The 25068-nt window shown below is 30.0% G+C and overlaps 2 protein-coding genes across 4 annotated transcripts in view; one reads left to right on the forward strand and one right to left on the reverse strand.

Moving 5' to 3' along the window:
- Positions 1–5350, forward strand: part of LOC145319207 (pikachurin-like) — a 124225-nt gene extending 118875 nt beyond the window's left edge. Inside the window, exons 23-25 of the mRNA XM_080161178.1 lie at positions 292–383; positions 2786–2929; positions 3386–5350. Coding sequence (XP_080017304.1) covers positions 292–383; positions 2786–2929; positions 3386–3503 — 354 coding nt within the window. The 3' untranslated portion in view covers positions 3504–5350. The remainder of the gene's footprint in view (positions 1–291; positions 384–2785; positions 2930–3385) is intronic.
- Positions 5351–18818: 13468 nt separating this feature from the next.
- Positions 18819–25068, reverse strand: part of LOC145319220 (peroxisomal acyl-coenzyme A oxidase 3-like) — a 43314-nt gene continuing 37064 nt past the window's right edge. For all 3 annotated transcript variants that reach the window (XM_080161201.1, XM_080161200.1, XM_080161206.1), the window contains 3 exons: positions 21223–21308; positions 20792–20875; positions 18819–19439 (listed from right to left, as the gene is read on the reverse strand). In XM_080161201.1, the coding sequence (XP_080017327.1) occupies positions 19331–19439; positions 20792–20875; positions 21223–21308 (279 nt within the window). In that variant the 3' untranslated portion in view covers positions 18819–19330. The remainder of the gene's footprint in view (positions 19440–20791; positions 20876–21222; positions 21309–25068) is intronic.

A 25068-nucleotide genomic window follows, 5' to 3' on the forward strand; every position in this document is an offset into this window, starting at 1 on the left:
AATATTGCCACAACATTTTAATGTCTGAACAGTATATAATATTCGAGCTTTATCAGTTATAAGTAGCGAAGCTTCTATATAATTCGCTTTTTCTGAGGGAAAATGGATTTTTTCAGCTGCTATTAAAGCTAGACCTATGATATTTCTCAATTAGAGAGCATATCTAAGTATATAAAATTAGTGGCATATTTGTAAGTACGAAGCTCACTCTATTCAAAGATGTTGCTACCCAAGACCCTTTGATGTGAAATTTAGCTTTCTTGATTGACTATTTTTAACTTTTTGTTTCAGTTATGGTTTGATGTTGGTGGAGGTGAGACAATGTTACAATACAATCATACCAAGGTGGATGATGGAAAATGGCATAGAATCAGAGCTACGAGGTAACATTTTTTTCTGGTGATTCTCGAACTTCATTGTTTTATAATGTAGAATTAGTAAGGTTTTTTTTCTGAAACTAATAAATAATGGGAGGGGACATTATTACACTGGTAAATTACACTGGTACACATAGTTTTGTAACATTGTTATCTTTTTTATTGGCTCAAAAACGTTGGATACTTTTTTTTAATTTCGTTTGGTTGGTTCTAAACTAGTAGTGTCTACAAAAGGGGTAGTGTTTTTTTTATCATTGGGGATGTATATTATTGTTTCGACCATTGTCTCATCTTTTAAGATTCCAGAATAAAAAATGTTTAGGCGCGAAAATGTTTTAAAATATACTTTCTTAAAAATTTATTGTTTACAATTGTATCAAAATATCTACGTATTTAAGTACTTTTATATTGAATTTAGTTACATAATACCTATACCTACATGAAATATGATATTTTTGGTACAAGTTGAATGATTATGGAACATTCACCGATAAGAACAATCTTGTTCGAAAGTGACGCAGCTTACAAAAAAATAGTGCTTTCACTCAAAGTAAATGTTGAGCATTGATGAAATAAATGGTGGTTAGTAGTTTCCCTATACCTAACCCCTGTAGAAGACTCTGTACTTAAAGTGCCCTAATCCCTGCGGGGCCACTAAGTACCCAATATTATCTACCTCAACCTGACCTAAACTAAAAAACAAGCAAATCTCTGCTTACAAGGCACTTTTAGGGAAAACGCCCAGAATTTGATTGAGTATAATACTATAATCTTTATTTCATTCAAAGTGTGTGTGTTTACCGGTCTCTACGGTTGTGTGTGCGTGTATGACAGTATGGGAATATGTTCTCAAAGCCACAAGCAAGCTAAGTTATCTCCCTCGGACGGACGGACATATAATAGAAATTGATTAGCTGCGCTACCTAAAACTTTCCGTTTTAATTTCCGTTTTATTTTATGCCAAGGGAAATTGCAAAATGATTATCTACCTCCTAGCAAATGTCTCTCTACGTGTATGTGGTCAACTCACTTCTAATTTTGTATTCTAAGGTTATTGACCAATTTTTATTGGTCAAAAAGCAGTTCAATATGATTTATTATTTCGTTAGATTCTTAAATAAATACATTTCCTGTGACAGTAAAGGATGTCTGACTGTCTGTGTATCTGTAGCTTTACAGTCAACCTTTTTTTAGCCAGATCCAGTGAAGGTTCTGGGATGGGTCCTCAAATCTCTCAAGGAAATCTATCTTCTGCTTTATAACTTTAAAAGTGATTACATAATATCTCATTTTTATAGTGGATAGAATACTTTGAAAAAAAGATTAGATATTGGTCTAGAGAATAATTTGGCTGGTTTAACTTGGATTTATCAATTTTGTCGCCAAATTTTGTTCACTCAATTTGTACAGAGATTAATTTTTCCAGTATGGCTTAGAAACCGATTGATATATGCTGAATTAGAACCAGTTCTCAGCTATACTAATAATAAAATCTATAACTATAAAATCTGGTTTTAATCCAATAAGTTTCATTTTAATATCATTCTTTAATAGCAGTCTATAATACGAGGAGATAAATAACTATTTTTATATTTAGATTAAACGTTTTAATTTATGTAGTTTAGACTTTCCCAAAGCGTTTGATGCAACCATATACATTTAATTAATTCAGTATATTTATAAAAGGATAAAAAGTTTTACAAGCATGTTCTTTTATTCATTTTCTTAAAATATTTGAGGACTGTAATAAATACTGTCTTAAATCAAATATCATGCTTGAAGATTTATTGACAATTATTTAATCCTGTTATTTCAATATGTTGCACTTAATTCATTTTTAATTACAATTAATATTTTAATAAACATGCTGTATAAAAATCTAAATTAAATGTTGACGACCGACAATTTTTGGCAGAGTTCTTGAATTTGGCGTCGGATTGAAGTTTCTAGTTTAATTTAAGAGATACTGTCACACACAATTACACTTCAATAGGAGCCGAGGCATTTCATTATTTACAGAATTGAGATTAAATTTTAATACTTTGGTAAAGAATGAAATACTACTGGGTCTAACAAAACTGGTATTAATCTTTTATTTTACAAATTGATATCTGCAGAAAGCTGTCTGTAATACAATGCTATACATGATTTTTCATTTTATGGCTGAGAATCAGTTCTAATCCAGCTGATATTTATCAGTTTCAAAGCCATACTGGAAATTATTTTCTGGGCCAAATATTAAACTTTTTTCAAGACCAATTTTTCAATAGAATTTATATATTGAGTTATCCATTTTCTTTACAGCTTTTTTAAGGTTAGCTTTTTTTCTGAAATTTAGGATGCTGGGAGCGCAACCAATAGTCTTTTATATAGTTATTCATTAAAGTCTTATTGTTTTATTAATTTAGAATGGACCAGTATGCCTCTCTGATGGTGGACAATGGACCTGTCCAAACTACCAGTGCTCCTGGTAACCTGGTACAACTCATCAACGCTAAACCTGGATTGTTCTTGGGAGGAGTTTCAGATGAAAATACTTGGGCCAGAGCAAGGTATAATCCTATATTACAAGTAACAGGATCTCTGTTTGTCTCTTTTACAATTTAGCTTCTTATAGGTACTGCGGAGGTTTATAACTATTTTGAAAAATAAGTAAGGGTTATTTCCTTTTTAAAATAACCACCACCTCAAGTTTTTTTCTGTCACTATTACTAATATGCAGGGAGGGAGAGGACATTGAGCTATAATTTGTTCTGCTACCTATAAAGTTTTATTTATAACCAAGTTATCTGATTGGTTAGCTCAATATCTTTGAGTACTTTAATTGACTTTTGATTGGTTGCCTTTAAACTAGTATCTAAACTTTCAAGCCAAACGATTTAATTTACAGAAGGAAGCATTTTCTTTATTGTCATTGGGGATGTTTACAAATTTGTCATCCATTGTTTTATCCAATAAGATCCCTGCTTTGTAATTGCGTGTATTTCATCTTTTTAATTATTCTCTAGGTACAACGCTGGAATGACTGGCTGTGTGGCAGAGTTGAGTGTTGGTAACCTCGTCGATATTGACCTACTCAGCACAGCAGAGAGAGGAAATAATATTGACACGTGCTACAGACCTTAATTCAACGACGACATTTGTAAATTCGAAGACGATATTTATTAAATAAACCAAAAGGACTAATAAAGAGGAAAATACTCAATTTTGGAAAAAATATGCGGCAAAAAAAATTGACACCATGTCAAAAGTAGACTAATATACAAGGAAGGAAAGTGAATCACTCATTTTTTAGAAGTATACGTATAATTTATGTTAAGTTTATTTTGTTTTTTAAGCCATTTAGAAAATTATTTTAAAAACAGAAGCTTTTTAAACAATAATTAGCATACTTAATGGCAAATATTTTGCCTTTATCACAATTTTATTTCTATTTGCTTAAGGACAAAAACTACACCAAAGTTATTGTAAATTATTTATAGACACTGATATAAAAAAAAACTTATAAATGATTGTGAAGTAACGAATGTTGTAATATTTCATATCACTTTTACTTTTAAAACTGATTTAGACAATTAATATATTTCAAAATTAATAAAACTACTTTAAGGTATTTTTTTGGACTTTTTGCTTTTATCTAAATCAGATTTGAAGGTAAAATAATTAGAGTATATATCATATTATTTAGAGATATAAGCAATTATACATTAAAATCTTTTGGATCTTTAGAATTTAAAAAAATTAAATAAAACATTTTACTGTTTTTATATATTAAGTAACAGATTTGGTAAATATACTTTTAATTTAGATGTCTAATGTCTTATATCCCTAATCATACAACATAAGCAAATAGGTAAACCAATCTTAATAGATAAGTGTACCTATATTTTTATGTTGTGTATGTTACTGTAGACCACCATATCACACTAAATACTAACCGTGCCTGTATTGTAAATATATAATCACTACAATTAATATTATCATTCTTGTTTTTTTGTTTGTTTTTTAAATGCAGGAATAAAAATAAAACTTAAAATCAAATAACATGCAAACAAGGTATTTCAGGATGTGTTTTACACCCCTTGAAAGAAAATGCTAAACACACCATTGTCCAAATTCTAAGGGGTCATATATTCCATCCCTATAACCATGGCATCTAAAATCTTTTAAAATCAACAATGTTTTTGTTTTGATCTTTATTTCTAAGCCTGGATAATTATAGTAAAAGAAAAATTACATTCTACGTATTATTTAGAAGAATGTATAATTTTAGCAAAAAACGCATAGAAAAATGACCAATTTGCATTTAATTAGACTTTCTTAAATTTAGATTTTGGCTATGCAAGTAAATTATTAATTAAATTATGCAATAAAACTTTATAACAACCTTAATTGAACTTATAATTATTTTTTAGATTTTTTTATTTTAAAACTTTTTTTGTAAATTTTCTATATAAAAAATCCAAAAATGATTATTTCGTAAAAACATATCACAAATGAGTTGCTTAACACATTCACAAGCACACAAAGTCACACACACATCAAACAATTCAAAAAGATTAAAATCTCATTATATTAATTTTAAAAACCCTATTATATTATTTTTTGATCAATAGGCTATTTGAAGCAAAATTATTGTATATATCCTTAAATCCTATGGCGGAATATTATTTAGATTCCTTTCTTAAACATTCAAAGATTTTTTAAAAGTATTTTAAAATAAAGTACTGGAATAAATGTTCGAAAAAATAATAGAATAGAGCTGTCAAAGATTTAAATAAACAATAAAAAGATTGAAATCTCCTTTTGGTTAAAAATCTTTCTTCGGCTCTATTCTTCAAATTTTGAAGAATTTTTATTTCTAACTTGTGATTGGAGAATGATTTTGTAAATATAAATAAATGGTATAAAAAGTAAGAACTTGATGTGGATTATTTTTCTTGCAACAAATCAATAAATGCTGAATGCACTAATCATTTTGTTTTGTTTTTTTTAGTAGCGAATATACTCTACAAGTAACCTCTGTCAGCCTTTCTGTAATTGGTCATACTTTAGAGCAAACAAATTGTGTTTTGAATTTAACAAAGCATTTGACGTTTTCTACCCTCATATAAAAGTAACAGGATCCCTGTGTGTGTGTACCGAAGGATCTCGCTAACTGCGGAATCGATACGGTTCTCCTTTGCAGTGTTGTCCTAGAAGGTTAACAACTGTTTTGGGTGATGACCCCCAAAAAATTTCCCCGCATAAAAAGAATCTTTTTTTACTTTTATTTTTTGGAACTAAAATAAAGAATGGAAGGTCGAATTCAACACCTCATAACATTAAAGCCTCTGGGAATGAAGTTGCTAGCATAAAAAAAAGCAATGGTTAAATCCTGAACTGGATCTTTAAATCATTTCAATGGTGTGCCAAATCGGGGTGCGCCGAATTTCAGCCAAACACAGCGCGGCATTTCGTAAAATGCTGTGCTCTCATTGGCGAAAAGTTGGCTCACCCCGATTTGGCGCACCAATGAAATGATTTAAAGATCCAGCTCTGTAAATTTTAAACCTAGCTTCATTTGTGTAAAACTTTTCCTAGTATTTTATACCATAAAATGGTTATCATCAATTCCGCATATTTCGATTGAAAAGTTTGCATAATCCAATCAAGAAAAAATAGTAAAAAACGGACGAAAGAGCTAACTTTAAAGTCCAGTTTAATTTACAGTATAGTGCCCTTTCACTCCCTGTAAATTAATACATTTTGTACGTAATTGATGAAACAGCTGCCATAAAATACATGAATATTAATCTACCTAGTATAAAATTACATGAAAGAGTTTGTTAACAAGGATGATACACATAAAGGTATGCGAATAAAGTAGATTACATAAAAACGAAACTAATTTTTTTTATTCAAATAAAACAGTGTAATTTTCAAAGAAATATAAATAGTTTTTTTAATATACCTAACCCAAAAGGGGGTCTTAACCTGCGGGGCTACCGAGTACACAATATAACTTTGACTAAAGGTATAAAAAAAATACTTTAAAAAAATACACCCCCCCCCCTTATTTTCAATTAATTGTAAAATAAGGGGGGTTAAGTTTCTCTTCTCGACTAAGTAATGGAAACCACCAGAAAAGGATATTTTACCAACCTTCTACAACATATCCCTTGCTTGTTTGTTGTTAATAAATTTGAATAAAATTTGTGTTTAGCCCGCTTCAACAATAAAGAACAATTTATTCATAATTTTGCTTCCTAATATATCATGCTTATGCATATTTAAGCAGAATATATGTTGTTTCCCCTTTTTTTCAGGGAGTGACTGAAATTATCATGCCAAGTTTAAAAACAATAGGACAAGGCTAAATTGATTATATTTTAGGACATTAGGGAAGGATGATCGGACTTTTCAATGATATAATGATAGTTCGCGTACCTATTGAATTGGTGTATTTTTGGCCATGTACCTTAAACTTGATATACTTTGTATGAATAACATAAGAAATAGGATATATAAGTTGGAAGGAATTTTAATGTTAGAGGGAGATTTGAAGTCTGCATCAAATTTCAAAGATTTTTTATAAGATTCGTTTTTTGTATAATTATTTATCTAAAAGCGGAAATACAATTTAAGTTCATAAATTTTGACCAATAGGATAGGTGGATTGGAAACTACCTGCGCTTTAATTGGTTGAATGATGTGCGACACTTAAGCTTCTCCTATCAGAGCGAAGATAATTTTCAATCCACCAATCACAGATGTCAAAATTAATTAACTTAAATTGTATTTCCGCTTTTAGATAAAGAATTATACAAAAAACGAATTTTATAAAAAAATCCTTAAATTTTGATGCAGATTTCAAATCTCCCTCTCTTTCCCACTTATATATCTTAATAAGCAATAATATACATTAAGTTCAAAATGGAAATAATCCTTTTATAAAAGTAACATTATGTCTGTGCATCTGTATGTGTTTAGCTTTAGGTCTTGCTGACCTCTTCTGGACCTATGGTGTTCTTCTTTATAGTGAGTCATCTTACAGGTCTCGAAAACTTATTTTAGGAGGGTTCCTCTACCCCCCTAAAAGAAATCGCCCCGGGCTTACCCCAACTCCCTTAACACCCATTTCCTTAAGTGTCCCTACAAACAAAATTATCAAAATGCATTTAAATTGATTTTTAGCTGAACGTATTTTTATAGTTAATAAATACCTATCAATTAAATTATTTTTAGGAAAATGAATCCCAATTGTTAAAGAATATACAAGGAAAGGAAGGCTTTATATTTGTATCTCAGATTCAAAGCCATGGATATTTAGAATGTTAGGATATATAAATTACAACAAAAATATATCCTAAATAGTTATATTTGGTACTTAGAATTTAAAAGAGGTTGTACGCCTATTTATATGTACCATAAGATCTTGCTAACTTCTCTATGAGTAGTAGGAAGGGAACATTGGGCTATTTATTACACTAGTTCCTAATTTTAAAATTACTTTTTTATTCATTGGTTCAATAACTTTTTTATTGAGTTTTGTTTGACTGGTTCATTTAGTTTTACTGTCCATTCGTTTGAACCACTAAGTGTAAGAAGGGGTAATTATGTGTATCATCATTGGGGATGTACATCAATTTATCGCCCATTGTCTTATCCATTTAAAACCCATTACCCCATGATTTAAAATATGCTCAAGTCGTGGGAAGCCACTCCCTTCTCCATAAAATTCGTTTAAGGGGGGGAAGGGGGGAGAAATTCATTTTTTAAAGACTTTATACTTAGTTTTTACCTCTGATAGTACATAAATATATTCCTTAAATCCTTTGGATACATTTTAATATTGCAACTGCATACATACATTTACAATTTTATATTATAGTTTCATGCTATTTTTTTCTAAAATCTAAGTTTTGGGTTGGTTTTAGGCAACTTTTTCTCTCCGCTACCTCTCCTTCTGAATGCAAAAAATATTTGTTTGAAGGAAAGGATTTGAAATTAAGTTGTTTTAGGGAAGTTAGTTTAGGCCTTATGACCATGCTCCTAATAGTTAGGCATCAGAGGCTAGAGGGCAGCCATTATATAATTATCATACAAATTTGAATTTAGCTTGATTAGGACTCCTTTATGATAGTTAAAGATATATTATGTTGTTTTTTCATAATTGAAAGCGATGTGATTCTCTAATTGTTAAAGGCTTTGCTTTTATACATATTTTCATCCTTGTTTCTTATTATTATAAAAATCGATATATTATTACTTGGATGTTGCACCAGTTTTTCATGTACCCTGACAAATTCATACTCCCAGCTGGCTAAATAACGATACATACCACCCATCCACCTCTTTACCCAATCGTCTTCCCTCCTACTTGTTGAACGACATGACCAATAAATGAGGTCCATGTTAGCAAACTAAATTGACGACAATTTTTACCCTGGTAATATATCCACGTATATTTTGTATCCATTATTACAAAGCATATTTACCATTCTTTTAACTACTCCTGGGAGAATTAGGTAATGATACTTACATTATGAAAACAAATTACACATCCCATTTACAAGAATAATGGAACAATGGTTCAAGTTTTTAAGGCGGTTTCCATCAATATGCCAAGTCGAGCACAGAAACCACTCCCTCCTAAATAAGGCAAAGGAGGGGGGGGGGGGGGGTTATGAGATAGTTTATTGTTTGTTTGATTTTAGTTTATGTCAGGTTAGGAAGTTATATTGGGTAATAGGTAACTCTTTAAGGTAAGGGCGCCATATGTATAGGTAGAGGCCCCGAATACTTTTGAAATAATCAAATCCGCAATGACATTATTGTTCTTTTTTGTACTTAATTTAATTTTAATGCAAATACAATATCCCTATATTTGAAGGAAGAAAAATAATGTAAGTCAGGAAAGAAGGGAGAATTGAACTAAAAATTACACCGGTACCCAAAGTTTCTTAAATACGATCTCTTAATGATTTTTGGGTACCTATATTACAACTTGATTGGGAAAACTAGTAGTGTTCAAATTTTTCTACAGCAGGGGTAATAATGTTTTTTATAACTGGTGGTGTACAATGTACATTTATAGTTGATTGTCTTATCCCTTAAGCTTCCTGATGTAAGTACAATATACAATACATAAATGTTGATTATCTTCTTGATTATGTTTTAGACAAGTCTATTACTTGAACACTTATAAGGTTTTTAGCCAGAGGGTCTAAAGGGATAAGACAATGGACGATAAAATTACATCCCAAGATGAGAAACAAAATTACCTCTTCTGCGGATTGAAATTATTGGTTTAAAAGTTTAGACAATCCTAGTTTGGAACAAACCAATCAAAATTCAATAAAAGTTCCCGAAGTTTTTGAATCAAACAATAAGATGACACAGTCATTACCAATATGTTTAGTAGTACAGTTACTATGTAATATGAATAAAGAATAAAGATTGCCAAAGATTGTTCTTTAGCTAATGATTAGTGAGTTTCAACGAAGCTTTTCTATAATCAGGGTGAATCTATCCGTCTGCACTTAAGATATTATTGTCAATTTGGGCGAGTTAGAATTGTCCTACTGCTTTCAGACTTTGCATTATGATTCCCGTGACAATTAGCTTCCCTTTAAGGAAGTTGTCATCCTTGTTTCTATTACAGTCCATTTTATTATGAGTCAAAATTTTGCATTAAAACCATATAACTTGAATTTTGATTAAATCTAAGAGATTTTCCTAATTCTAATTGAAACTAGATGAATATGAGTTTTATATTTGAGAACAAAGATTGTTTTCATGTGAGATCTAAAATGAAATATATGAAATGAAATTAACACACTCTAATTCAAGTTCTACCCTTGATTTCAATTCATTTCAAACAGATAAAGAGAGTTCAGGGGTGGGGGCAGGGAGAGAAAGATGGAGAGAAGGGGAGAGATGTAATTTAACCAAAAGAGATATACAAAAAGAGAAATACTTATGAAAACATTAACAGTAACACATTTGTATGAACATAAGTAGCAAAGCACAAAATAATTATAGATAATCAAACAGACAAAGTGTTATTAAGAGTCAAGACTCTAAGAAGCTTGGTGTCTAGACCTCTCCACGCAAACATACTCCGCTTATGATTGCAGTGTAAAGCGTCCATTCGCCCATCAGACAACCAACCCTTTGATTGCAAGACCTTTGTCTGAGAAGTCCTAACTGTGCATAGTAATGACTTGTGCATGTTTTGGGCCAAGGCATTCCCCCTACTCTAACTACTAATGTCACGCACCTGACATAGTAGCAGTAGGAACCATTTTTAACTTCTTTAGTTATGACGCAGTGTTAAGCCGAGATTTAAACCTATCACCTTCCTGACAATGAGAGAATGCGCTACATGTTGAGTTACTGTCGTGGGTAATTAAAAAAATATAGATTTATGTCGTTTGTAGCCTGTTTGACTTACTGACAAAACAAGTTATTTGCTAAAAAAAATTTAAATAGCATACTGAATGACAGATGGATGGACAGACAAACTGAATCAATTCTTTGTTAATAAATAAAATGTATTGAGCTTGTGCGGAATATTTTAAAAACTAGCACGCCTCAACTACAATTACTTGTCAATTGTTTGGGGGATACTTTTCAATAAAAACCTACAGTGGGTCAATAATTGCACATAAAGCAGCTTACTTGTAGGCTACGGGCAACAATAGCTCTACATGAATAGACTATAATAGACCAAGGCTGGGTTTTTTAAAAGTCATGTGCATATGCATGCATACCTTACTTTTCAATGTGTTTACATAAGTTAAAAATATTTTAACATGATCTATTTAAGGTGAAAGTTGTAGTTTAAATTGTCCTGTCCCTTCTCTCTCTAGCTAAAAGAATATTTATCTAAAATCTCTCACAGTTTAACATAATAAGTAAGAGTTATCTTATTCTTCTTTTTAGAAAATACATAAAGGAAAAATAAATTTACAATTTTAGGTCAACGTAATAAAACTAGATTTAACTTTTGTTATGAATAAGGACAAAATTATTGGCTATCAATGGTTTGCACTCTAATACAAGTGCAATTAATGCATGCACTAAATGTAGTTTGGATTTTCAAGTTTGTTTACTTTCTCTTTACTTACACCTGTCATTAACATCTCTGTTTATTATTAAGTGCACTGCTTGTTCAGGTCAGGTTCCTGAGTACTTATAAGATAAGGACAATTCAATCAATGATCTATGATGTACTGGAAATTTTGCTTTTAGAGACCTTTTGTAAATTATTCTTAGTTAAAGATTTTTGCATAAGCATATGTCTGTATGTATGTTTTTACCAATTTGACTCTTCAATGGACTTTTGGGGTAATAGAAAAGTTATCAAAATTTGAGATATATTGTAAAATTAAGGGAGAAAATAAATATTTACATTATAAAAAAAAGTTATTAAATTTCTAAATTAAAACCAGGATCTTGTATCAGTTTCAATCCAAGTCCAAACATTTTAAACATTTTAAAACCTCATTTAAATACCTTTCCACAAACCTTTCTCCCCCTTGCCAACAATTGTCCCAGTTTTCTTCACTTAAAAAGTAATTGCACTTCATTTTCTTTCTTTCAATGTTTGCAATTTTAATCCTACTTTACTTTACTTCAACAGGGATAAGTTTATTTGCAGAAAATAATATATTTTCAATGAATACAACATTTACTCAAAATTCAAACTGGACCGAAATGATACATGTTTATTTGATAATATTTTGTTTGTAAAATGATTATAATTACCTACTTAGCAACTAATCACCCTTATCTACAGAAAATGTTATCAGTGCAGTTTTGAGTTTTTATTCTTCAAACTTTCATTCTTCATTACTCAAGTTTATAAGGTTTTACTTGATAAGGGAAATATTCTGGATTAATGATGAAATTTAAATCAAAATTTAGAAAATAGAATCACATAATCAATATTCAATATTGAATAATAAGTTTAATTACAGTTGCCAGTACTCAGAGAACTGAATTAGAATTGAAGAAATTAAAATTGCAATGCAAAGTTAAAGTAATTTAAAGTTGTACATAATTACCATAGCCTTGGGGAGTTGATGAGGTTTATTATGATTCACTGGTGTTTAAAATAATTGGAAATTCTGTTGTATGACTAAATAACTTATTTGATTATCTTTTTTTAATATACAACATACAATGTCACTTTAACTCACAATAAATGTTAATTTAATTTATAATGTTTGATGTTTTCAAATTATTTGCGCTCTTCTTTCTTCCGATCTTTTTTTATAATTGATCATATATAGTTTAGTATATTTTTTGTATTCATTCAAAACCTTTTAACAGTTAGGGAGTTGAATCCATTTTTATAGAAGCAGAAATATAATCTATGATTATGGTTTGGACCCTCTAAAACTGTAATCTACCCTTCCACTTTCCCCTCTCTTGGTGAAGATATCTTCAACGCTGATACGATTTTTGAAATATAAGATTCCACTTTTATCTCTCTAGTTGAAGATATCTTTACCAAGAGAGGCAAAAGTGGAATCTTAAATTTCAAAAATTGTATCAGCATTGAAGATATCTTCACCAAGAGAGGGGAAAGTGGAATCTTACATTTCAAAAATCGTATTGGCGTTGAAGATATCTTCACCAAGAGAGGGGAAAGTGGAATCTTACATTTCAAAAATCGTATCGGCGTTGAAGATATCTTCACCAAGAGAGGGGAAAGTGGAAAGGTAGATTACAGTTTTAGAGGGTCCAAACCATAATCATAGATTATATTTCTGCTTCTATAAAAATGGATTCAACTCCCTAACTGTTTAATATCCGGTGGATTAAAACAGGTTCTCGTCCATACAAAAAAAAAACTATGTCTATCATCGAATTATAGCCAGTTTTCTACAAATATAAACATGTACAATCATAAGATTAAAACCAGTTTTTTTTAGCCCTTGCCTTCAGCATCTCAGATCCAAAACAACTGGTTTTAATCTAATAATTGTACATTTTATATCCGTGGAATACGATGCGAGGAATTCCTTTACACTTTTAAAAAAGAATAATAAAAATAAAGTTTTATTTTTTTCTACATTAATAAATTATTTGCACTGCTTCTCTGTATTTGATATCTCAATTGGCATATCTCATCACTGATTCAATATCAAGAGGTCAAATTAGAATAATACTATTGAATTGATACAAAATTGCAAACAAATTCAAATAGAATTATTCCTAAAGTTGAAATCAATGAGTGGTTTGGTCACTAACCATAAGCCATTAGTACAGATACAACTTTCAAATGCAGATTTTCAGAGACAAAAGGATAATCTAATTATTTCAAAATATTCTTCTAGTTACAGTGTTTTTAAACTTTGAGACTATTTAGGGTAAGTATCATTGAATTATTATATAGAATTGTTCATGAAAAGCACAAAAATTACCAGGCATGAAGACTTTTTTCCGTTAAATCAGTTACTCAACAAAATCATCAATTACTTTTTAATTCGTTTTTTAAATTTTTCTTTTACATTCAAAATTTTCAAATTTTTTTCTTTATATATCATAAAATCTAAAATTATATTTTCTTTGGTAATCAGCTAAACCTCTATCCCTGATAATCGTATAAAATCCTAATTTGAAGAGGTTTTAACTGGGTCAAACTCTGCCTAATTTTAAACTTATTGGTTAAAGGTACAATTAATTCAAATTTGCATCAAAAGGAATTGTCTTTTTAAACATTTATTGTATTTAAAGCAATAGGAAATGATATTTGCATCTTCTACATAAAGTAATAAGTCAATCCATAGTTACTAGAAGATCAATAAAATTAAATGAAACTAGTACTTTAATGTTATTTAAAATCAGTGATATGATTAACTTTAGGGAGGTAAGTATTTCCATTATGAGCTCATTTCATACTTTTTACAACAGATAATCAGTAGGGAGGGGACATTGAACTCTAAACACTATTGGTATCCAAAGTTTTATAATCTTGTTTTCCTATTCGTTGGATCATACACTTTGGGTACTTTTTGAATTTTGTTTTTGTTGGTTCCAGAATAATAGAGTCTAAACTTTTTAAACAATAATTTTAATCTACAAAACTAGTGATTTTGTGTACATAATTATATTTCATTTTTATCCTTGGATTCCTGCATTTTAAGAGTACTATATATTTCTACTTTAGGCTGATTTGTTTAGCTTTGTATTTATGGATGTTGTCATCCTTGTAAAATTGTATATCGAGGGGAGGGAGTATTTCATTAGTAGTTTGTTTGCTGTGTATTGTTTTCTTTAGTTTATACTTCAAAAATTAAGTTTACAAAACAAAATTTAGTTTTACTCAAAAACAAAATAAACATTTAAAATTACAAAATATTCTTACTTTAGTATTGTAATTTTGTAAATGTTTCGTGATTTTTAAAAAGGATTAATCGTAAATTATCTGTCTTTTTCTGCTACATAATTACTTTGTCGTTTGTCCATCTTCTGTACTTCGCTACTTGCAAAATTATGCTTCCCCCTTTTCTGTAATTTGAACAAGAAAATTTTATTTTTAGATGAAACAAAATTATTGTTTGGTTTGTAAAAATATTTGCTTTGTTTCTATTACATATTACACAAACATTTCCAATTTAAAGGGGAGGTAATGTAGAACAAGGATGACAACATCATTATCAAACGAAGATTAACAAATCAAAGAGTAATAACAGTAAGAAATATATAATAACAACGCATGTAATATTCAATATTTTCAGAAAGAAGGTGTATCAACTTTTTTTTTATAGCTAGCCGGTTCTTTTAGTAAGTAGTAGATGTAAAATTTTTCATAGAATTCAGATATGCAATCAGTTTTTTTTGTAGACCTCTTATTTTTTAAGTAATTTAAGTTTTTTAAAAAAATAATTAAGTCAGTTTTAAGGTACTAAAACGCAACAAAATAAAAGAAGAAAATGGCCAGTAAGAACAAAAATAGTAAGATCTTTAATTTGACACCTTACTTTTAAAATTCTGTTGAGTAATTATTGAAAAAATCTATTTTTTAACCTCGGTTTAATAAAAACTTTAGACCTAAATATTTTCTCAAACAGACATAAAAAACATGGGTTCATATATACCTTTAGAATCAGAAAAATATTACGAATCCATTGTAAGCAAAATTGAAAAAAAGTAAAAAAATAAAAAATTAAACAAATGGCCAATTGTATTTTTTGTTCAGGCAACACTATCGTCTTCCCTTTTTTACCCCCTCTTTACCCCCTTCCCATTTTTATACTAAATTCAAGAATTAAGAAGTTGCCTGTACAATATAATATGATATTTTCATATAATTCCTTTTATTGTAGTTTATATACTATATTGTAAACTTTTTTTTTCAATTTTGCTTACAATGAATTCGTAATATTTTTCTGATTCTAAAGGTATATATGAACCCATATTTTTTTATCTGTGAAATAATAAAATTAAGTTCAAAGTTTTTATTCTCGTGGGTTTAAAAAAATCGATTTTTTCAATAATTACCTGACAGAATTGAAAAAGTAAGGTGTCAAATTAAAGATCTTACTATTTTTGTTCTTACTGGCCATTTTCTTTCTTTTTTTTGTTTCATTTTAGTACCTTAAAAAAGACTTAATTTTTTTTTTAAAAACTTAAATTACTTAAAAAATAAGAGGTCTACAAAAAAAACCGATTGCATATCTGAATTCTATGAAAAATTTTACATCTACTACTTACTAAAAGAACCGGCTAGCTATAAAAAAAAAGTTGATACACCTTCTTTGAACAAAAAATCTGGTGTATAAATATATCTCACATTTACAAAATACGGAAAGCTCAAGGTGTACGTATACTTTCATTCAAAGACTTCATCTTTACAATAAAGTAACAGGATGTGTGTTTGTCTCTCTGTCTGTAACAAAGGATCTCGCTAACCGCTGAACTGATCGGGTTCTCATTAACAGGGTAGCTTCTCATAGGTCCCGGGAAGGTTTATAAATATTTTGGGGGAGGGTACAACAACCCTCCCAAGAGAAATAAAAAAAAATATTTGTTTACTATTCTTGATTTTATGTAGAGAGTTAAACGAAACATATACATCAACGCAACATAGACATATTTGAAATATAAAAAAAAACATTTAAAGTGCCACTTGAGGCCTCTAGAGGCGTAACCGCTAGTTATAGATATGTTACTAAATTGTAGGAAAGCCATCAATAAGTAGATTCAATAAAAATGATCAATGGATCATGTCTGTTTAAATATATGTTGTGAGACTTTGCGAAAAATTTCACAAGCATATTTTATATTCCAGATATTTTTCAGAAATTTTTTTTAGAAATTGGTCTAATAGCCGCTACTTTTCTTAACATCTACAGCTGTTGCAAGCGGCTGACAAATCATTAAAACTAACATCGAAGGTCAGAAAGAAAAAGAAAAAACTAAAGTTGAAGATAAAAAATCAGAAAATCAGGAATAAAAGGTCAATTAGTCCTTTAATAAAATAATATATTTTAAATATTTTTTATTTTCTTTTGTCACCATAACAAAATTTTGTCTGTATGCAATTTCGATGGTTAACGTCGACTATATAACTTCAATAAAAAGATTGCCATTGCTGACATAATATCAACATTGTGATTTAAATCCATTATTTAACATCAACGTCCAGATTTTCTATTTACTTATCCCCTAAACCCCTGAGAATCGGGCTGAGAGGAAGTTTTTTGGAAAACTTTTATCAATTATCATTTTAATCTGGCCTCAGATTTCTTACACACTGAGTCAACTCTGGTCATAAAATATTAATATTGATCTCCATAGGTTTCGAGTTAGGGTAGAAGTTATTTTTGGTTTACGGGAGGAAAGAGGTATTACTTCTATCAGTAAAGTAAAAGAATAGAGGGGATAACTTTGCCCAGGGGGTTTGATCTTTAAAATCAGCTAAAGGCATCGAAAATAAAAACACAGCCGAGTCCCTATAAAAGAACAGAAACCAATTTCCTAGTAGACGAAAAGGTTCTCCAGCACTTGGACCAGGTAGTTGTCTGGATTATACAATTATACGTCTATCAACCTCCCCACCCCCCAGTTGGTTATTCAATACACCTAAAATCAAAAAGTTAAAGCCCTTAAAGTTATTTAACTATGCTTATTCTGAAGTAGGCATGCTGTTCGAAAATAAAAATAGAGCGCTAAAATCAATCTTCTTCAATTCTTCCCCCCTAATTAGGATATTTAAAAGTTAGAATATCATTCAGATGATGTGTGTTGTGTCATACAAAGAATTATCATAAAAATAAATCATGCTGTTTTTGATACATATCTATAAAACTATGGAATCAGCACATATATAAGAAAATATCCACGAAAATGTTTTATTTGACAAGTTTGATATCAGCTTGTAATCTTAATCTTATCTTCTCTGTGCACACCGTGATCTTAGACAACTAAAGTTGATTGTTGCTATCAAAATCACATGTTATTATAATTACAGCAAAATTATAGTGTGTGCTCAATGCTTTCTATTAGATAGGCATGTCATGTGCTATTAATATAAATATTACCAAATTATAATTATACAAATATAAAAATTACAGGATGATTTCCGTATCTGTGTAGCAGTATCGATATGGTTCTCCTTTGCATTGTAACTTCTTATGGGTCCAGGTAAGGTTCATAACTATTTTGACACAAAGAGGGAAGATGTTAAGGTTAAAACCACCTCCCCCTAACACTATAAACACACCCCTTTGTTGACTTTAATATTTTGGTTTCAGGGGGTGGCAAAATCCTCTGCACATCAACAAAAAACTTTTTCATAAAAAAATGAACAAAATATAGTTTTTTGTCAAGGAGCCACATCGTGTATGTCAAACTTTTTACAGAAACTTTGCACTTTAATTAAAGGAAGGAAAACAAGAAAAATAGAAAGAAAAATATTTGACAAAATTCTAGAAAGAAATTGGTCATGTGCGTACAATTCAACCAATAAATCTTATTTTTAGTAGCGCAACTACTCTACAAATAGAATATGCCTGCACGTGTATTTGTCTGTACGTACACTTGAATTCTCCCAATCCAAAATAATATTAACAACAATAAACATACTAAACAATATCTTTTTTAAAAACTTCATAGTCGTTTTAAGTAAAAAGGACCTAAAAACAATACAAATAGTTGCTAATTAAAGGGGTCAGCAAAGCAAAAAAAAGTCGAGATAATAATGGGCGGGGGTAGGGGGATTTTTTGCAGAGGGCCAGTTCTGTAAGGTCTAACACTAATTTGATTAATCAATGTTTACAATCTGATACTAATTAAGATCAGTTATACCTATAGGAGAATTAAATTAGTAAACAAACATTTTTATTTTATTTTTAGTCACTGAGAAAACACCAAAATTGGTTAAGAGAAAGAAGAATGGATGGAAAGAATTATTTTACTATGGAATTATAGAGAAGAAACAGATACTTTATATTATTATATTTGTTTATTTTATATTTTATTATAATCATATATAATTTGATATTAATATTGTTAGATAATAATTGGGTAAAAAAAATGATACATGTCCATGAGAAACAAAAATATATTAAACTTTGTTTTTCAAACAATAAAAAGGAATTAACAATCGACCTAATATAAGTGTTTTAAAAATAAAATAAGGATGACAACATCCATGAGTAGTGAAGCTCTTAGTTGTAAACTTAAAGAAACACAGCAAAGCATTAAATAAAGTTATGTTTTAAATCTTTGAGTACTTTCGCTACTAGCTACTAAAAAATGCAAGGGATTTGAAACACGTATTATAAAATCTAGATGAAAAGTAGACTATTAGGTTAGGTTAGATATGCTCAAGCCCCTAGTGTATCAAGTAACTGCAGGGAATTAAATTAAAATAAGAGTTGATAAATGTAAAAAGGGCTTAAAGGGAAGGAAGGGGGAACTCTGTGAGGACCTCCTATCATGAATTCTCCAAATTAAAGTTTGGATCTATATTTCTCTGTGAACAATGGAGCACACTCATGCTTCTTAAAAGCTCCGGGCCAGCTCAAAAAGGATTCCTCCAATAGCTCATACACTTTCCCACTGAAAAAAAATATTTATTCTTGATTGGGTGGTACAAATTAGCTATGTTGCATTAATACAACAATTGTGGTAATTTTTAATCATAATTGAAGTGCGTATCAATTTATCGTCCATTGTAGTATCATGGATTAATATTCCTGGAAATTTATGTTCAATTATTGGTAAGTTTGTTTATCCGGTAGGAGGGGAAGGGATAAGGCTAAGAAGGAGTATCGTTATATTAGCCAGAAGAGAGTAATACTTCATCAGAGTACATGAAAATCTGGTGTAAGATCCAATTAATATGATATCCATTGCCAAACCCTGGTTACTGCAACTATAACAAACAATGGTATATAGCCACTCAATTTTCAATTTTAACTGCTTTATTGTATTTGTTTTATATCAAACTTTATCTACACAACAATCTTGTTAACAAATAAAATGAAGTATTTTCAATTTAAAGTTTTCATCAAAGTTGCAGTTAAAGATTGTAGTAAAAATATATAAGATTGTTTTAGGCCTTTGCAATAGCAATTGTAATTTAGTCTGTAAACAATCAAATCAATATAGATTTGATAAGCGCAGCTACTCTATAACTGTGGTAAGCCCAAAAATACAACCAACCATAAACTACAAATAATCTGTAACTTGGCAGATTCCATAATGTAAGTACAAAAATAACTATAAATTACAAGAGCTAAAGTACAAATTTTATGTTCACAACTTTGTAGACTTCATTTGTATCAAAGTCATGTTTGGTATAGAATCTATGTATACCTTTACATCAATGTTCAAGCCTGGTTAAAGCACATAATCGCATTTAACAGTGCTATTACACAGTGCGAAAACCTAATTTTAATCCAATTCTTACCTGGAATGTCCAAGAGTCTAGAATAAAATCTAAATGTGCTAAGACATCAGTCAGTAAACAGCATAGTCTAGAATATTAATCTAACCTTGAATGTCAAATAGCAGAGTCTAAAACAAAATCTGGATATGCTGGGTCATCAGTCATTGTACAGCAAATATTATAGTCTAGAAAAAAAACTAACCTTGAATGACCAAGAGCAGAGTCTAGAATAAAATCTGGAGGTGCCAGAACATCAGTCAGTGTACAGCAAACAAGCATAGTCCAGAATATTAATCTAACCTTGAATTTTACTTCAATTCTTACCTGGAATGTCCATGAGCAGAGTCTAGAATAAAATCTGGAGGTACCAAGACATCAGTCAGTGTACAGCATACAAGCATAGTCCAGAATAAAAATCTAACCTGGAATGTCCAAGAGCAGAGTCTAGAATAAAATATGGAGGTGCTAAGACATCAGTCAGTGTACAGCATACAAGCATAGTCCAGAATAAAAATTTAACCTGGAATGTCCAAGAGCAGAGTCCAGAATAAAATCTGGAGGTGCCAAAACATCAGTCAGTGCAATGCATTCAGGAACCAAATTTCTAAATAAAACGAGTTTGATCAACGTTGACAACATCTAATAAAGTGAAGATTAACAAACAAGACATAAAATAGAATATTGACATTTATTTAAGTAACAATGCAATCAAAGCAATAATATCTAGAAGTCTAAACAAAATTTCCGTGAGAATCTTACATTTTATTATAGGGAGGATTCCCTCAAAACATAGTGCCTAATAATTTTAGTAATCATAGGATAAATATATCATTAGAACCTTGTTGTCAAAACTAATCTTGCAAATTATCATTGAGGGTGTATATCAATGTATCGTCCTTTTTCTTATGGATATCCCTGTCACCCCCACTCCAAGAGAAAACAAAACATTACCTGGATAGTTGAATGACTTGTCCACGGACATTATTGACGACAGCAGGGGACAGGACTCCGTGGATCATCAAATCAGACTCAAATTTCTTAATAAATCAAGAGTATTTTTTTTTATAAAATCCTAAGATTAATTTTAAGATAAAGATTTATGTTCGTTATAGATAGCTCTTATCTTTAATGTTAAAATTGTCCTATCGATTTCAAACTTTGAATGATAGCTAATAAAGTTCAGATAAATTGTGTTTTTTTTTGTTCCATCTGATTTAAACGCTTTTCTTTTTTTGGATGTTTAATTAATTATTGTTCAGAAAGCATTACTGTTGCACTGTGTTCCAAAAATCCCGAAAAATGACAAAAAATCATAGAGAGTGTATATTTGAAAATTTTGATGAAATTTTATTTAAATAACAATAAGTATACATATATCTTTTAAAATAATGGTGAAAAATACTTATAATAGGGGTTTTACACAAGGGGCGTCAAGGGGGCGTGTAAATAAAGTCTAATAAGCACATTTAAGAAGCTGTAAATTCCATTGTTTTTGAGCTACATTGGCGGGAATCATATCAAAAGATATTGCACAACCCAATTAACAATGTTTGTTAACCCTTAACAGTCTGGGGGGAGGGCACCCCCCCCCCCCTTCTGTTATTTTCAATCTCATTTTTTGTGTGTGAAAGATAAAGAGCTATAACTGAGTGACTTGTTTCAAATGAGTACGACACATAACTGAGAGTTGAATATCTCCATCCTGACGGGCACAGGATGCCAGGATATCTGGCAGGATCATACAGGTAAAGAGCAAAAATATTTTTTATGGCTTAAAATTAGCATTGAACACAGTAATAGTGTATGACTGATTATGACGTAACAAAAACAATTAGCCAATGAGAGGCCACTATAAATTTTACCATTGGTCAATAACGGCCTCTCATTGGCTATTTTTTTTGTTACGTCATAATCAGTCAGACACTATTACTGTGTTCATTAGCATTTCATCTTACCAAAATAATAAAATATCCTATATTACTACAATCCAATATGAAGTACAGGTGTTCAAGTCAATTTTCGGTTCCAGGTATGATCCTGGAGGTCCTGATCCTGCAGGTCTCCAGAAATCTTTAATCAGCTCAATTTTTGACCTAGAGACTTCAAATTTTAAACTTAAGCTATTCTAACAATAATACAGGACCAACTAAAATTTCATGAAAATCTGCCGCCGTTTTCCCGCCAACCGCCGCCGCTGAAATTTATATTTTGAGATTTCTAATACAAAGTTTACATACAGATGAACAATTTCTTACTCATTTTCTGTGTGTACATATATTTAAGCAGGAAAGAAGGGAACAATGGGCTGATTATTATGCTAGTCCACAAAGTTTTATAATAGTGTTTTCTTAATCAACTTTTGGGACTTTTATTGAATTTGATTGGTTGAATTATTAGTTGAGTGTCCAAACAACTAATTGTAATCTATAGAAGGGGCAATTTTGTGTATTATCATTGGGGATGTACATTAATTTATCAGCCATTGTATTATCCCTTTAGATCATAGATATGTAAGACTTTAATTTTTATTTTCATTTTACTTTAAATGGAAACAGATTCTATCTTAATCGACATATATTCTACTCTTCTTTATTAATAAGTATGAAAGAACCTTTTGTGAAAGGTTACTCAATAAAAGGGTAAAGAGAGCAGATAATGTTAAACATATAAAATCAGAATATTTTTTGTTGATCAAGGAAGACACATACTAATTTTTAGACTTCTAGCTTTAATTGGATCCAAGATTGATATAAATCGAGTAACCCCCCCCCCCCCCCGCCCCCCCCACCAATTAAAAAGTTATGATAGTTCAAATAAGAGCTAAGATATTAATGGATAATCTTTTATTCGATTTTAAACCTTTTCTTTACTTTAAGTTTAATTGAATAGGGGTTTTAAATAATAAGAAATATAAATAACTTTTATGTCTTAAAAAATTGTTATTTTTTTGGTAGACCCTAGTTACTTAAGAGCTTAAAAGGCAAACTTCGCGAGATTTCGGGAGATTAGGCTAAGGTTCTATGATATTATACATAGTTCTAATTTACTCATACGAGAGGATTTTATTGCCATCCTTTGCCATTTTTAGTTCTGGACCCAAACGTAAAATTTTCATTTCAAGAAAATTGTTTATCTTACAAGTATTGGGTATGTCTAGAAAAGTACCTACAATTACAACCAAAAATGGAGATTTGACTTCTTTTAAAGGCTAAACGTATAAATTATTATATACTGATTCCAAAAATATATAATACTCAAAAATAGCTTTAAAAATAAAGGGTCCACACTGATTTGAAATGTAGTTTAGTTGACCGAAAAAATAGTTGTTTACTATGATGAAAATGAACTTAATTCCAAACCTCTGGTGTAATTACACATAAAATTCTTATTTTTCATAGTAAAGAGCTAATTCTTTCGGCTTTATTTCCAAAAACTTGTGTATATTACTAAACAATTGTTTAAAAGTGTATTTTCCAAAATGTAAAAATCGATTTTTTGTCACTGTCAGGAACATAGTGTGTTGAACAAAACCATCCTTGTTCCATTTGTAAAGTTCCACCTATTTGCTCTCAATTACTTCCATTATATTTTATAAATATTGTGGATATATAATATTTCTTATTGTAATGGAAATATAATTACTTGGATGTTGCATTAGATTCTCATTTACTCTAATAAAGTGATACTCCCATCTTGCTGTTTTAGCAATACCACCCATCTATCTAACCCCTCTACCCCATCCTCCCCCCTGGATGAACGAACTAGCCAATAAGTGATGTACACATGAGCAGCACAATTTGACGAAAAATTTTCCCCTGTCAATATATCCACGTATTCTATATCCATTTTTATTATTGACAAAATGTAAAATATTAGTCTCAAGTCATGCCAAGAATAATAATATAATGAAAAATATTTGATGTATTGGGTAATTCCATTCTTTCATAATGAAAATATTTTTTTAAAACCCCTTTAAGGGATTAGATTTATGAATCAAATTCAAAGGAAAAAGTAGTCGCTTAAACAAAATTTTCTTTTAAATTGTAAATAGAAATAGAAGAATAGAATTATATTCTGAACCCTTTTTTCGTCAAATCTAAGAAGGAACATTTCTAGCAGACAAAAGTATTGTTTACTTTCGACTCAAGCTGATGTGGATTCTTAAGAAATTATAGACTCGCTACTCGATAATGAGGCAAAATTATTTTTGTGAAAAATCATCCAATAGCACATTAATAATCTACAAAAATTAAACAAAATCATATGTTAATAACCCTTTTAAGATTTTCTTTAATTTTTGTAATTTTTTTATTCGATTTTGGAGGATTTTTCACAAAAATAATTTTGCCTCACCAGCGAGTAGCCAGCTTAACTTTTTTTTTAAGAATCCACCTCGTTATTAAGCTTTCAAATTGAAACGAAATTTTTGGGCAATTAATTCTGATTCCGCAAAGCTTTTACTAAGAAAATATACTGTTTACAGCTGACTTTTATCTAAGTGTGAAATGAAAAAAAACATGCATTCTTAACAAGATGTGTACAAAATTTCAACCAATGAAATTAAATGTATGTACCGATGCGATTCTCCTATTGGCTCAATCAGACATTCCCTCTCTTTCTTAGTACCTTTATTAAATTGTACCTACCTAAATTAAAGAATTATAGAGAAAATGTTTTATGTAGATATCAAACACGAGATTTAAGTCAAACTGCTTAATATTCATATGTTATTTAATTTTATCTAAATGCTCTAAATTCGAAAGGAAAGAGGAGCTTTATAAAATAAGTCTTTAGCCA

This window comes from Acartia tonsa, chromosome 1, assembly GCF_053477335.1.
Source record: "Acartia tonsa isolate MP-2025a chromosome 1, ASM5347733v1, whole genome shotgun sequence".
Taxonomy (NCBI): domain Eukaryota; kingdom Metazoa; phylum Arthropoda; class Copepoda; order Calanoida; family Acartiidae; genus Acartia; species Acartia tonsa.